The sequence below is a fragment of the Heterodontus francisci genome, chromosome 30, assembly GCF_036365525.1.
Source record: "Heterodontus francisci isolate sHetFra1 chromosome 30, sHetFra1.hap1, whole genome shotgun sequence".
Classification (NCBI taxonomy): domain Eukaryota; kingdom Metazoa; phylum Chordata; class Chondrichthyes; order Heterodontiformes; family Heterodontidae; genus Heterodontus; species Heterodontus francisci.
The window spans coordinates 50,076,337-50,092,163 of NC_090400.1; the positions used below are offsets into that span (position 1 = coordinate 50,076,337).

Below are 15,827 nucleotides of genomic sequence, written 5' to 3' on the forward strand. Positions count from 1 at the left end.
GTTTTCTTGTAGGGCATTTCTCAGCGTTCCCTATCTCAAAGTGCAGTCACTGTGCATAAATTTCAGTGACTGTAGTGCAAGGATTATCTAAAGCTTACTATCACTCTTTGTTAATGTTTGTCATATTGAGTTCATCAGGGGACATTACTATCCTTGGGAAGTGACAGATTGGGAAGAAGTATGACTGCAGTGTGGTATTAACACTGCAGGAGAGACGATCTCGCCAGCCATACCAGCATTGTACTAAAGGCAGTGAGTGTTCTTTCTGCATGTCATGTTTGACCTTGTTATGGTAATGAACTGATATACAGTGAACTATACAAAGAATTGCCTATTGCTGATATCTGACACTAATAAATAATAGCTTATCTACTAAAGCTTGTCAGAGGACAAAAGAAAGCTGAATTACAGAATACTCAAATTTGATTCTAAATTTAACAAAAAAATCCTGAAGATTCTGGCACGATCTTTATTGTTGGAGATAACATGAACGGGAATGGAATCGACTGGTTCTACAATGTAACCAGTACAACCTGCATTTCCAGCATCTGGCGTTGCTAAAATGTAAGTGTTGGGAAATACATCACATAGCATATTCTATCTTTCAGCATTTTTAATGCTGGAATTTCAAGTGTGTGACCATGGGTCCAAAATCACCCACTCCTCCCAAGTGTGCTACACTTACCAAATGTAATGGCTCAAATTACTCATGTACTGTATCCCAAAATATTATTTTTTGAAAGAAATCGATCTAATCTGCATTTGTTTATAACCAGTTGTTGAAAATGAGTATTTAAGGTACCTATCACTCTCAGTGTTGTATCACTTACATAATGATGTAGGAATCTCATCTTCAATTACTAATTCCAGTTTTGATAGACATTTTTAGAAACTTTTATTTCTCCCCTTTGATTTTTTTTCCTTTTTTTTCGAGGAAGAGTTTTATATTTTAAAGTGTAGTGCCTTCATGATGAAATATTTGGCAAACCTTATTTTGTTTGGGACGGGGAGCGAGCCAGAAGAGAGGCAGCAATAATTTTCATCACATATGGTACGCTTTGGCATGATTTTTACCGTAAATAAATGAACAAAATAGATTTGTCAAACATTTTTGCATGAAGGTGGTGCCCTTTCACTTTAGTTAACTGTATTCTAGGATTGACTCCATTCTCTCAGCTCCTATCTGAATGTGTCAGTACGGATCATATTGCACTGAAGAATCAATCTTTGGCTTCATGTTCTGAGCTCTTGTGTCTCTGTCTTCCTGTCTATTCACTCAAATTACTTAATTATTTGGTTCCCTGCAGGGAGAGATCTCTGGGTACTTGCAATCTCTGGAAAGGACTCCAGCCAGCACACTTTGGGGATCCCTGAGGTGAAATATGTTGGAAACATGCATGGCAATGAGGTAGGAAAACGAGCAATGAAAGGTCAAATAACGGCTGACATTTGTGCACTGCAAGTCATTGCTTTCCTGGATTTCTTTTTAAAAACAATTTTATCTGGTTATTCTGAAAGAAAGCCTGTTTCAAAATCAAACAACTCTAAAGTTAGTTCAACGGGAAAAAAATCATTTTTGCATAAACAATGGGTATTGATAGCATCATTGGACAAACTAACTTGAGATGAGGTAGAGAGCAAAATAACATCACAAACATTGTCATCAGCTCCAGGGCTGTTCTGATTAATAATAAATAAAAACAAGAAATGCTGGAACCACTCAGCAGGTCTGGCAGCATCTGTGGAAAGAGAAGCAGAGTTAACGTTTCGGGTCAGTGACCCTTCTTCGGAACTGACAAAGATTAAAAAAGCCACAGGTTATAAGCAAGTGAGGTGGGGGTGGGGCAAGAGATGACAAAGGAGGTCTAGATTGGACCAGGCCACATAGCTGACCAAAAGGTCACGGAGCAAAGGCAAACAATATGTTAATGGTGTGTTGAAAGACAAAGCATTAGTACAGATAGACAGGCACTGAGGAAGGAGATGTGGCTGTGAAAACGAGTTTTGGTAGATACCTTATCAAACACCAGGAGGGAAATAGAAAGCAATGAAGGTGAACAAGGTAAAAGAGACAAATGAAAATCCCGTCGGAGAGAAGAGCAGAACTTCTTCAAGGTAGGCATTCCTGGAAGAGAAATGGCAGTGAATTAAGCACTAAAATAAAAGCAAAATACTGCGGATGCTGTCATCTCTTGCCCCACCCCCCACCTCACTTGCTTATAACCAGTGACTTTTCTAATCTTTGTCAGTTCCGATGAAGGGTCACTGACCCGAAACGTTAACTCTGCTTCTCTTTCCACAGATGCTGCCAGACCTGCTGAGTGGTTCCAGCATTTCTTGTTTTTATTTCAGATTTCCAGCATCCGCAGTATTTTGCTTTTATTTTACTGTTCTGATTAATGTCTCCTTTCAACCATGCCCAATCATTCAGCTCCCTCACCCTGTCGAGCTCATTTGCTCCTCCCATCTGCTGTTCCATTAATGTGATCGGCACTTATTGTTTCAGCGTAAGTATTTTAATTAGAATTGATCATTGTGTATGAGTTTAGTTTCTTTTCTAAATCCATCCTAACAACATACTTAAAGACACTTGGGTTGAAATCGTGTAGTGAGGTATTGGTAAGAAGCACATTAACATGTTTTATTTGTGATTACTTTTATCATCCAAGGTTAGCACCTTCATTAAAATAGCAAAGGAGTTTGATACCAATGTGTTTCTTATTAATGTTACTACACATGATTTCTATGAAGAGCAATTGAAATGGTGTGTAAGTGCAATAATGTCACATTTAAGAGATACAATAACAATTCCATACACATTATGCCCTCAGATATAAATGAAAAAAGTGACCCTATAATTTTTATAATTCTTTTGCATTGATTTGGACGATAGTATAATTGATATTTAGTGAACAGCCATTTGAATTTTCTATCCACAAGATTGTGTATATCATTGGAGTGACATATCGGGCGAAGTTTTCCCTGTGGGGTCGTGATCCCGACGTTGGCCTCAATTCTGGGTTGGGAACCCGGAAGTGGCCGTGGCGAGACATCGGTCGCAATCTTCCCAGAGGTGGCCAATTAAGAAGCCATCTCTGGCATCCCTGTCCAATTAAGGGCTATGGGCAAACCATGGATGTGGGAGGCCCAATAGGAGGGCCCATAGTGATATCCAGCCGACAATCCCGTTAGAGGAGGTGGCTGCTGCTGAGGCAGGCAGGAGACTTCGCGGACACCTCAAAATGGAGGCGCTCTCTGCCGCATTGGGAAAAATTAAAGAACGCATGGCCACAGCTGTCAAGCCATCATTGTGGAAGAGGAACCCCTCTACAATAAGGCTTGCAGCTGTGGTTGTTGCATTCTCGTAGGTCCTTGCTGGGGTGATTGACAGGTTAACTCTCCAGGCTCCAGCCTCAGTGAAGGGCCCATTTGCCATCAGGAAGGTCCTGGCTCCATCATCACCTTTCTCCTCCAATTAGCCCTTTAATCCACCTAATTGGCCACCGGCCGCTGCTGGGCAGGTAGTGTCTGCTGCATTGGCCCTGCACCCAGTAAGACCGCTCGGAGGCAGGAACGTGCCAGTTAGCCGACCAACGGTTATTTTACAACTTTGCTCCCAGTCCTGGCTCCTAACCTGCATCACTGGGATTCGGGACTGGGAAAATTCAGCCCAGGCAGTGCAGGGCCTGGGAATATTCCCCCTCCTTTACCTGTGGCCCTCAGTAGTGCTGCCTATCCAAGTGCTCCCACTATATCTGCTCACATCCTCTTCAGCTGTGGGATGTTTTTTGTCCTCTCTCCCTCCAGTGGGAGGAGGCAAAGGATGGGGCAATCCTGACACTCATTGCACAAGTGGGTTACTAAGCAACTCCATGTCCAGAACAATTGGAAGAAAAAGTCATAGATGAGGAACCACGGATGCATGTGCATCCAGCACCATTAAGACATCATGTTGGAGCATGTGTCAGCCTTTGCTCAGTAGTATCTGCCCCCCCTCCCCCACTCCTTGTCTCTAACTAACTCAGAAGGTTGTGAGTTTAAGACGCCTCCAGATGAGATGTTTGCCCACTCATGGCATAGCATTGTTTGCGTGGAGAGGAAGTTCTACTGGTGTGCTGGTCAACATTTATCCCTCAGCTAAAACCACACAAAACAACCTATCTGGTCATTGCTGTTATTGAGATCTTGTGCACAAATTGGCTGCTGCATTTCCTACATTACAACAATACTACAAGTCGAAGGTACAGTCAAGCCTACTTAAGTGACTAACTGAATAAAGAAAAAGCATTTAAAAGAGCAAAATCTCCATGCACAAGCCCATTTTTTATCTTTTACAATGATAGCTGTCTCTGCTAAAAAACTTAACTGTTAAAACCTTTGAATAGTAAAAGTCTAGAATTATTGATCGAGACATTGTAGTGTATTGCAATGCAGAAAAGTTAAGACCTTTTTTGCCAATCAATGTGTTAAGTCCTTTGTCAAGCATTTTTGTCTAGCCCTACAGCACTCCTCCAGCCCTTCAACCTTCAGAGATTTCTGTGCTGCTCCAATTACAGCCTCTTGCATATCCCCAATTTTCATTGCTCCTCAATTGGCGACCATGCCTTCAACCACCAAGGCCCTAAGCTCTAGAATTCCCTCCCTAAACCTCTCTGTCTCTGGCTCTCTCCTCCCTTAAGACATGCAGTGAAGTGTGAAGTGATGCATTTTGGTAGGAAGAACAAGGAGTGGCAATTTAAAAGATACAATTCTAAAGGGGTGCAGGAGCAGAGGGACCTGGGGGTATGTGTGCACAAATCGTTGAAGGTGTCAGGGCAGATTGGGAAAGCGGTTAATAAGACATATAGGATCCTGGGTGTTATAAATAGAGGCATTGTGTACAAAAGTAAGGAAGTTATCGTGAAATGAAAACAGTAAATGCTGCAAATACTCAGCAGATCTGGCAACATCTGTGGAGAGAGAAATAGAGTTAACATTTCATGTTGCTGACCTTTCATTATATCTAGCATCTGCAATATTTTGCTTTTGTTTTTTGGAAGTTATGGTGAAACTTTATAAAACACTGTTTCGGCTTCAACTGGAGTATTGCATCCAATTTTGGGCACCACACTTTAGGTAGGATGTGAGACAATTGAGAGGTTGCAGAAAAGATTTGAGAATGGCTCCAGTGATGAGGGACTTGAGTTCCATGAATAGATAGGAGAAGCAAGGGTTGTTCTTGGGGGAGGGGGGGGGGGTGGGGGGCGGGGGGAAAGATTAATAGGAGATTTGATAGATGTGCTCAAAATCATGAGAGGTCTGGACAGAGTAGATAGGGAAAACAAAAGCAAAATGCTATGGATGCTGGAAATTTGAAACAAAATCAGAAAATGCTGGAAATTTTCAGCAGGTCAGGCAGCATCTGTGGAGAGAGAAAAACAGAGTTAACATCTCACGTGTGTGTGACCTCTGTCCTGATGAAAGGTCACACACGTCCTGAAACTTTAACTCTCTTTTTCTCTCGGCAGATGCTGCCTGACTGCTGAGAATTTCCAGCATTTTCTGTAGATAGGGAGAAACTGTTCCCATTGGTAGAAGGGTCAAGAACCGGAAGACGCCAATTTAAGCTGAATGGCAAAAGAAGCAACATGAGGAAAAACATTTTTATGCAGCAAGTGATGAGGATCTGGACTGCACTGCCCGAGTATAGTGGTGGCAGATACAATTGAGGCTTTAAAAAGGGAGGTGGATAATTATCTGAAGAAAAACATATTGCAGGTCTATGCGGAAAGAGTCGGGGAGTGGGACAGGTTGAGTGTTCTTACAGAGAGCTAGCACAAACACAAAAGTCTGAATGGTCTATGATTTAAAATGTATCAAATTTTGACCAATCTTGCCCTAATATCACCTTATGTGGCTCAGTATCCAGTTTTATTTGATAATTTTGTTGTGAAGTGCCTTGGAATGTTTAGTATGTTAAAGATGCTATTGAAATGCAAGTTGTTTTTGCTGTTGTAGGTGTGAAAATTGCCTAGTAACAAATTTAATGACATTTCAATGTCTCTTGCACCTCATTAGGAGCTATGGTTCAAGCACATTCAGCATCAATGTGACAAATGCTTTTGTTTAAGTGTGAAAACTGCCTTATTAAGTGCTCATGTTCAAACTTAGGGATTATCATTTCAGCAATGTTTTAGCAGCACATAAACCCTGTGATGACAAACTGGCAGAAATTCTATGGCGGTTTAAATTGGTTGGACCCTGAAACTGGGCGCGGGATTTGCAATGCACCATTAACCCATGCCCATTGATTGAAATGCAGGCAGCATGCCAACTTGGTGCTGCCTCCTGATTTTAATGCTTTCTGTGGGCAGCTTGCGCTAACCGTGCAATTCATTGGCTGGGCACATCAACGGGGACCCCAAAAAACATAACTCACTTGAAGCTAGCTGGCACCTCTTAAAGTGGAAGTGCATTGTGGCTGCAGAAGGTGTTGGGAGTTGTGCAGGAAGTGAATCTGTCTCAGGGAAACAGTGAAGAATGGTAAAACACGGAAGAGAGTAGACCCCAAAGTTTTCAGATACTGCACTGGAGGTCTTGGTGGAGGAGGTGGAGAGGAAGAGAGTTGTCCAGTATCTGCAGGAGGCCCTCCAGACACCCGCTCAAAAGGCAGTGGGGACAGATAGCCATGGAGGTCAATACCCTGAGGATCTGGATGCAGTGCTGCAAGCAGTTCAGTGGTCTCATAAGAGTGGTCAAGGTCAGTGAATACATCTTCAAAGGCCATATCCTACCACCTGCAGCACCAGCCTTAGACATTGCTCAATTCACCACACCCCCACTATTCACTTACCAACAATCTCTATCAATAAGAACTAATTTCTAACATTGGGTGCAATCTTACCACATCCCAGTTTGAACCACCGCCGGGACCGAAAGCGGGTTCTGAGTCCACGCAGATGGGCGGCGGGACCCTTGGCAGGATTTTACCTGCAGTGGCCAATTGAGAGGTGCCTCCAGGACTGCTGTCCAATTGAGGATGGTAGCCCTCCTCTCTGGGCTGCCAGTCCAATCAGAGAGCCAGCATCTCGGCAGCGCCACTGATAGAGGTGGCCGCCCCTGACGCTGCAGGAAGAAGTGTGCCTCCATGCTGAGACGCCCTTGAAGGCCAGGTAAGTTTTGTTCTTGCTGTGCTGGGCCATGTAGGTAAGCCCTGGTGACTGGAGAGGTGAAGCAGGGGAGGCAATTGCCATTGAGTGGTTAGAATCTGGAATGCACTGCCTGAGAGTGTGGTGGAGGCAGATTCAAGTGAGGCTTTCAAAAGAATTGGATATTTATCTGAGGAGAGAAAAATTTGCAGGGCTATGGAGAAAAGGCGGGGGAGTGGGACTAGGTCAGTTGCTCTTGCAGAGAGCTGACACAGACATGACTGGCAGAATGGCCTCCTTCTGTGCTGTAACCATTCTATGATTCTATGATTTAAGGAAGACCACTCCCCCCTCCCCCCCTCACCCCACAACCACTGGGGGAACCTCCTGGGAGGTCATCACGGTTTGCCTGGTGGTCTCCACACGCAGCAGGGACTGGCCTTGACGCCGGTAAAATGCTGGCGAGGGCCGGAAGTGGCTATTAATTGGCCGTTTAATTGGCTGTCCGCCTCTGGTCAGCGGGCGGCTGCGCCACTGATTTTCCCACCGATGAGAAAACCCCTTGGCGGTAGGAAGACTCGTTCCAACGCCTTTCACAGCCATTTTACGAGGCCTCTTACCTCCCAGCCAGTCTCCAGAGGGCTTTTTCATCTCACCCTCACATATTTAGCACTGCTGCTTCATACCTGCAACTCCGAAATTGACGCACTGTCATGTATTCAACCCTGACAGGCATATTATCCAAACAGATGGCACGCCACTCGCTGACACACTTCACGCTCTCTTGCAGGGCAAAGTGACGCAAAACTGTAGGCAGTAGGAGTTAACCGGAGGGGGGTTGGGCATGCCTGCATGTTGTAACCCCCATGGAGGAGATGGCACTGGCCATTATTGGAGCAGCAATTGCTGAGGCCATGGCCAGTGGTTGGGCTGAAAACATAGAAGGTGATATCCTCATGTCTAATCCTCCTTCTTGCATCCCACTTCGCCCTCATCCCACAATCTCTTCTGATTTACAAGATACAGATAGTGTAAGCATGTGCTTCTTACTTTACCCCCTCCCTTGTCCCTTTTTCCTTTCATATACCCAAGAGGTGCAACTTGGGCATGCAGTGGAGGAACACCAAGAAGCAATTGATGAAGGCACAGCACCGTCATTTGATTTCACACTCGAAGCCACCAGCTCAGATACTAACACTACATGTATCTTAAAGGATAGATTAGAGGCCAGATCTGTACTTGGTGAGACAATGGGCACGGGTGAACTGTAGCCAGGGCAAGGATAGTGCAGGTGCCAGCTGGCCAGAGGACGAGGTGGCACACATGTACTGCTGTAGAGGATTCAGATAAGGACTTTGATGGGGAAGCCTGCAGAAGAAGGCTAGTGGGTATGCACAATTAAGTACTTGGTGCATTGGGAAGCCCGCAAGGAAACTTGCATTCAATGTGAAGGTGCATGGAGGAGCCCAACACTAACTTTGCACGGGGCTTTGCACAGAGCTTGGAGCCCATCCCCTCCAGCATGGAAGTGGTGGCCAACTCTGTTTGCACACTTGTGGACCCAACCATGATGCAGCAATGGCTGATGCTACAACTGCCATCGGAGCACAAGTAGCAGCCATGCAGTGTTTGAGTGCTGCGGTGGAAGCTCAGACTGCTGCCATCATGGCTGTGGATTACAGCATTCAGGAGGACTGCAGGGTGTCACTGCAGTCCAGCAATCTGTCTTGGGGGACTGGAGCATGAATCTGCTGTCCTTTCTCAGGATGAAAGCATTCATCGTCCACCTCTGCCAGTTCTGCCTGTCGGCCAGCCAGCCCGGACTACTGCCCCCCATGCCAAGTTGGTGCAGTCCGAAGCTGGACCTTCTAGGCCCAGAGCTGCTTGACCATTCTGCGAGGCCATCTGCAGTCTCCCCATTGAAAATCAGCAGCCTTCCACCAGTCATGCTGCAGCCACTGGCGTAGCATTGCAATGGAGCACTTGGCCAGGCAAAGGGCACACAAGCACTAAGGGAATGCACAAGGGTGATTAGATTACTTGCGTATGCAGTATAGCATGATTTCATTTATAAATTTTGTTTGGAATGTTTGTTTTGTATTGTGGCCAAATGGGCGCTGTGACAGTGACAAAGGGATGGTAAGGTGTTGGAATGTTGATGAAAGGAGAATTGGGATTGCGGTTACTGGTATTAACTCTTCACAGCCAGCTGAGGCAGAAAGAGCTGTTTAGATTGCTTCCTCTCTCTTCATCCTCATCCTCATCCTCATGCTCCTGTTCCTTAGCTGTTGCCGTATGGTTGATGGCAAGGGCTGTGCCCTCATGATGGTGAGGCAGTGTCTCGGCTGGCTGTGAAGAGTTAATGCAGCAGACCACCGTGAAGTTTGACACTCGCTCTGTCAAGTACTGCAGGCCTGCTCCAGAGCTGTCCAGGTATTAAAAGCATTGTTTCAGCATGCCAATAGTCTGCTCTGTTGATTTTTGTGAGGTAGCATGGCTTCCATTGTATGCTTGTTGTGCACCGGAATAATCAATGGATAGCCATTGTCGCCCCTTTGGTTTTCTGTGGTGGTTCAAATGCGGCTGCACAGCAGAGTCCCATAGAATGAAGGCAATATGACAGCTGTCAGGATACAGGGCGTTGACCTGCAGGTTTCATTGCCTGTGGTCGCACACGAGCTGGACAGTAAGGGAGTGGAATCCCTTTCACTTCAGGTACAGGGCAGAGTTGACATGCAGCACCTGCAGAGCATGCTTTCAGTGGCACCATGGGGAAGCCTGCAGTTCTGGCATGAGGAAATGAAATGTTGTCCGTCCTTTTCGATAACGTCAATGATCTTCTCCCAGTGAGCGACAAACTGCGAGACGTTACTAATATCTCCAGCTCTAACCTGGAAGGATCCAGACACTTAACAGTTCATCACCATGATCGCCTTCACAGCCACTGGCAATGCAGTCCTCGCCCTGCTCTGAGGTTGCTGTTGTGGCTGCAATAGGTGGTAGATTTCAGTCAGGATGTCCTTATTGAAACACTGACGTCACACACGTTGTTTCTTGCTGAGGGTCAGGTAGGAGAATTGCTCCCAGAACACCCTTGGCAGGTATGACCTCCTGTTGAAAGCCCTTTTCCACCTCCACCTCCTCCCTCTTCTAGCAGCTTGTCCTGATCTGTGTGGCCTCTGTTCATTCTCCCTGTCATGATGCATTCCAAGAGAAATGCCTACTACTGGACCCATGTCTGGGATCAACTAGTTTGTGCAAAAGCCTTGAAGTTAGCAAAAAGTCCTTCAGCACCGTCTGTATCTTTGGCACCTTGAAAGAACCATGGAATGAATAAATCGGTAAGCAATTAACCTGTATTTGTTGTTGTTTGCTTTAAATAGTGTTGATTGGGTGAGATCCTTCCTGCTGCTATCACATGTTTGACTGTGCAAGGTTAAAGGACAGCATTTGCTGGAGCGTCGAGCTCCAAAATCACACTGCTGGTGTCAAATCAGCGTTGCATGCTGGTTAACGTCATGATCTGTCTGCTCTGCACCTTTCCAGCAGTCGTTAGCTGCACATGTGCTAACATCCTCACCAAGATGGTGTCCGCTGCAATTCACATCTCATTGCCGTTTTGGTCCCCCGAGTGGCATCCGTAACAGTTACCGATCTTGCACAGTATGGGCTGGATTTTCATAGTGCGGCAGAGGTGAGTTTGGAGGCAGGTGTGTGGCAATTTCGCCGTTCCAGCCGGCATGCCAGTTTGCTGGCATGTTCCTGGCTCTGGCCTATTTTGAGGGAGGCTGCTTCTGGGGGTGGGGGTGACAGCTCCCCGTCTGCCAGCAGCAAGTAGACAATTGGGCCAATTAAAGTGCCTGTTGAGGACACTTTTCACCCGCTGTCTGGAATTTTCTGGCATATGGGACCACCGCCCCCCCGCACTGAGGCCGTATCTTGGCAGATGGATGCAGGTGGCCTTCTGATGGCAAGCCGGGGGGTTGAGGGTGGGGGGGAACCAGCGATGCCTCATTTAATTTTCCCCCATTGCACTGAGAGCTGCAGCTGCAGGCTACCCTGTGTAGGGGTGCCCCCTCCACAAAAATGGCCTGGTAGCTGTGGCCACAGTACATTTTTAAATGTTGAAAAGACTTCAGAGGGTGCCTCCCATCTTGAGGCACCCTTGCAGTTGCCCACTTACAGCAGCAGTGCCCACCTCTCCTCTTCGGACTGCCAGCTGCTCAGAGCCTCGGGTGCTCCCATTGGCACTCTAGGCTGCAGACCCTGCTCGTTGTCCTTCTTTGGACAGGGGTCCCGGAGATGGCCTGTTAATTTAAAGACTTGTGGTGCTGCCTTAAAGACCCGTTCCAAAACTAGGAGCCATAAATATAAGATAGTTACTAATAAATCCAATAAGGAATTTAGGAGAAACTTCTTCACCCAGGAGTGGTGAAAATGTGGTATACTATATTGAACTGGCTTCTTGTATTGTAATATCTTTTGTAAACTGCCTCTCTGCTCCCCTCTCTGTTGGGAGGTGTAAATAAAGTTTCCAACATGGCTGCTCCCAGTTAAGACCCCGTGTAATTTTATTCTGAAAACACAACAGTTGCCACAGTGGTTAGTTGAGGTGAATAGCATAGATATATTTAAGAGGAAGCTAGATAAGTACATGAGGGAGAAAGGAATAAAAGGATATGTAGATGGGGTGAGAGGAGGCTCGTCATAAACATTAGCCGAATGGCCTGCTTTTGTGCTGTTAATTCTATGTAATACGATGCAAGTGCAATGTGTATATTCTTCTCTTCTTTGGCCTCCTTGTCTCGAGAGACAATGGGTAAGCGCCTGGAGGTGGTCAGTGGTGTGTGGAGCAGCGCCTGGAGTGGCTATAAAGGCCAATTCTAGAGTGTCAGGCTCTTCCACAGGTGCTGCAGAAAAATTTGTTTGTCGGGGCTGTTACACAGTTGGCTCTCTCCTTGCGCCTCAGTCTTTTTTCCTGCCAACTGCTAAGTCTCTTCGACTCGCCACACTTTAGCCCCGCCTTTATGGCTGCCCGCCAGCTCTGGCGAATGCTGGCAACTGACTCCCACGACTTGTGATCAATGTCTCAGGACGTCATGTCACGTTTGCAGACGTCTTTAAAGCGGAGACATGGACGGCCGGTGGGTCTGATACCAGTGGCGAGCTCGCTGTACAATGTGTCTTTGGGGATCCTGCCATCTTCCATGCGGCTCACATGGCCAAGCCATCTCAAGCGCCGCTGACTCAGTAGTGTGTATAATCTAGGGATGTTGGCCGCCTCGAGTACTTCTGTGTTGGAGATACGGTCCTGCCACCTGATGCCAAGTATTCTCCGGAGGCAGCGAAGATGGAATGAATTGAGACGTCGCTCTTGGCTGACATACGTTGTCCAGGCCTCGCTGCCATAGAGCAAGGTACTGAGGACACAGGCTTGATACACTCGGACTTTTGTGTTCCGTGTCAGTGAGCCATTTTCCCACAGTCTCTTGGCCAGTCTGGACATAGCAGTAGAAGCCTTTCCCATGCGCTTGTTGATTTCTGCATCGAGAGACAGGTTACTGGTGATAGTTGAGCCTAGGTAGGTGAACTCTTGAACCACTTCCAGAGCGTGATCGCCAATATTGATGGATGGAACATTTCTGATGTCCTGCCCCATGATGTTCGTTTTCTTGAGGCTGATGGTTAGGCCAAGTTCATTGCAGGCAGCCACAAACCTGTCGATGAGACTCTGTAGGCACTCTTCAGTGTGAGATGTTAAAGCAGCATCGTTAGCAAAGAGGAGTTCCCTGATGAGGACTTTCCGTACTTTGGACTTCGCTCTTAGACAGGCAAGGTTGAACAACCTGCCCCCTGATCTTGTGTGGAGGAAAATTCCTTCTTCAGAGGACTTGAACGCATGTGAAAGCAGCAGTGAGAAGAAAATCCCAAAAAGTGTGGGTGCGAGAACACAGCCCTGTTTCACGCCACTCAGGATAGGAAAGGGGTCTGATGAGGAGCCACCATGTTGAATTGTGCCTTTCATATTGTCATGGAATGAGGTGATGATACTTAGTAGCTTCGGTGGACATACAATCTTTTCTAGTAGTCTGAAGAGACCACGTCTGCTGACAAGGTCAAAGGCTTTGGTGAGATCAATGAAAGCAATGTAGAGGGGCATCTGTTGTTCACGGCATTTCTCCTGTATCTGACGAAGGGAGAACAGCATGTCAACGGTCGATCTCTCTGCACGAAAGCCACACTGTGTATATTAGAGTGAAGTAAATGATGTAAATACACTTTCAGTTTTCCAAAGCAACTGTGAGACTGCTTTTAAAGTACAATAGTTGCAATCTAGTCTGCATTCATTGTTAGCTTCTTGTCAAAATTGATACAACAGTTATCAGATAAAAGAATAAAATGGTTTAGTAATAATTGCAGCAAAACCTCCTTTATCTCATACTGCAACCCCCTTGCAATAAAGGCTAACATATCACTTGCCTTCCTAATTACTTGCTGTACCTGCTCTGAAGCATTTTGGGATGTTCTGGGATATAAGGTGCTACAGAAATGCAAATCTGTTCTTTCATTCCTCAGGACAAGATTGTGGCCTCTGTCAAAGAAAAATGATGAATAACATTGACTTGAAGGGTAATTTATTGGGTTTCAGAAGCAGACTGGAATAATTCAGATGATGCAAACAAGACATGGTCACTTTGGATAGTGGCAATGAGTCACCTGTAATGATGCTGCAGCTACGACAAGCCCCCAATCCCCCTCCTCGTCTATATTGGTAGATTAGTCTTTCAGCAGGACTCACACTAAGTGCAAATTTACAACAGAATCACTGCAACTGTTTGAGTAAAAGTGGCTCAGAGTTATTTACTCAGCGAAAACATGCAGTTCTTGACCCTAAGGGTTTGCTAAGGCTCTTTAGCAGGAAATATGCATCAGGCTGGGGTAAACACTGAATGTCTGAACCTCCTGCTGATTTCAGCTGGAAGTCAAACCCTCAATGCATACAGCTGACAAGCAATTTAATAGCTCCCGGCATATGAATGGAGTCAGGCCGGCCCATTAGCAGAAACCCAAGGGATCAAATCGAGTTCGGGTCACAAGAAGACTGCAAACGCTGAGAATTTGAAACAAAAGCAGAAAGCGCTGGAAATGCCGAGTGAAACCTGTCGGCATCAGAAAAGACAAAAGGTGCATTATGGTTTTGAAGTGAAATTTTTGTTTCGAGGCCTGCTGGTCAAAACTGGAAAAGAATTAACGATGAATGCGCATTCCTTTTTTAAAAAAAAAAATCTGGTCAGTTATCATGAGTTTAAAAATAAAAGGGCAAAGCTCCGAATCCTGGTAGTCTAATGAAGATTGAGCTCTGGCACTGTCCAGCAGTATGGTTGTGTGGTGGTTATGACACTGGGAGGCTAACCCACCGGTTGGGAGTTTCTTCCCCACTAGGCCTCCATAAACTTAGTGGACTAGCCTTGGGAGAAAAATAACCCATGAAAGCAGCAGTGTTGTTACAAAATAAATAAATAATTCTTGATGTTAAAGGGAGGGAAATGTCTCCCAATACTTTGTCAAAGCATCTAGGAATGGACAATAAATGTGGCCATGCCAAAAATAAATTTTTTTAAAAAGTCAGCATCTGAAAAGATTACCATTTTGGATTGAGATCATTCGTCGGAGTAGAAGAGATATGTACCAACAATGCCAGTCTGTTGTTTCTCTTGGGGGTGCTGACCTGTGTATTTTTTCCTCATTGTGGTAGATCAATTTTATGAGTCCTTCATTTCATATTGATGACTCTGTTTATGTTTTGCACTCTCAGAATTTTGGAAGATGACACCTAATCTCATCTTTCGCAAACATCCCCGTGCACTATCCTTTAATATTTGTTCGCGGGATGTGGGCAACGCTGGCAAGGCTGCATCTGTTGCCCATCCTGTCTTGGGTCGAGAAGATGGTGATGGGGCCTGTTCCTTGAACCACTGCAGTCCTTGTGGTAATGGTGTGCTCATTATGCTGAGGGAGTTTCCAAGATTTTGACCCTGAATTGATAAAGGTGATAAATGTCCAAGTCAGGATAGTGTGTAACTTAGAGGTGATGGTGTTCCCACAATGTTGCTGCTCTTATCCTTCTCTATGTTCGAGATTATGGGGCAGGACACCAAGGTGTCAAAGTGTCAATCATGTCTCAGTGGGTGGCAGTCTCTCCTCTGTGTCAGAACCTTGTAGGTTCATAGTCCCACTCCAGAGACTTGAGTACAGAATTCTAGGGTAAGCGAGTGCTGCACTGTTGGAGGTGTCATCTCAATGATGAGCTGTTAAACCGAGGCCCCATGTGTCCCTTCGTGTGGATATAAAAGATCCTTTGGCACTATTTCGAAGAAGATCAGGAGTGTTATCCTTGGTGTCCTGGCCAATATTTATCCCTTTAATCAGTATAACCAAAACAGATTATCTGGTCATTATCACATTGCTGTTTGTGGGAGCTTGCTGTGTGCAGATTTGTGGCTGCTGTGTTTCCTACATTACAAGTGACTTCAAAAGGCTTAATTGGCTGTAAAGCAGTTTGGTCCATCCTGAGGTTGTGAAAGATGCTATCTAAATATAAATCTTTTCTTTTTAAGCTTCCAGTATAATGAGTTACTTTGAAGATCTGTTACTGTTGTCATGCAGGCAAATCCAGCAGCTACTCTGTGTGTATCATGA

At 45.6% G+C, this 15,827-nt stretch overlaps 1 protein-coding gene across 5 annotated transcripts in view; it reads left to right on the top strand.

The window, feature by feature from the left end:
• LOC137346764 (carboxypeptidase D-like) overlaps positions 1-15,827 on the top strand; it is a 230,705-nt gene that overhangs the window by 126,881 nt on the left and 87,997 nt on the right. For all 5 annotated transcript variants that reach the window (XM_068010553.1, XM_068010554.1, XM_068010555.1 and 2 more), the window contains one exon: positions 1,308-1,408. In XM_068010553.1, the coding sequence (XP_067866654.1) occupies positions 1,308-1,408 (101 nt within the window). The remainder of the gene's footprint in view (positions 1-1,307; positions 1,409-15,827) is intronic.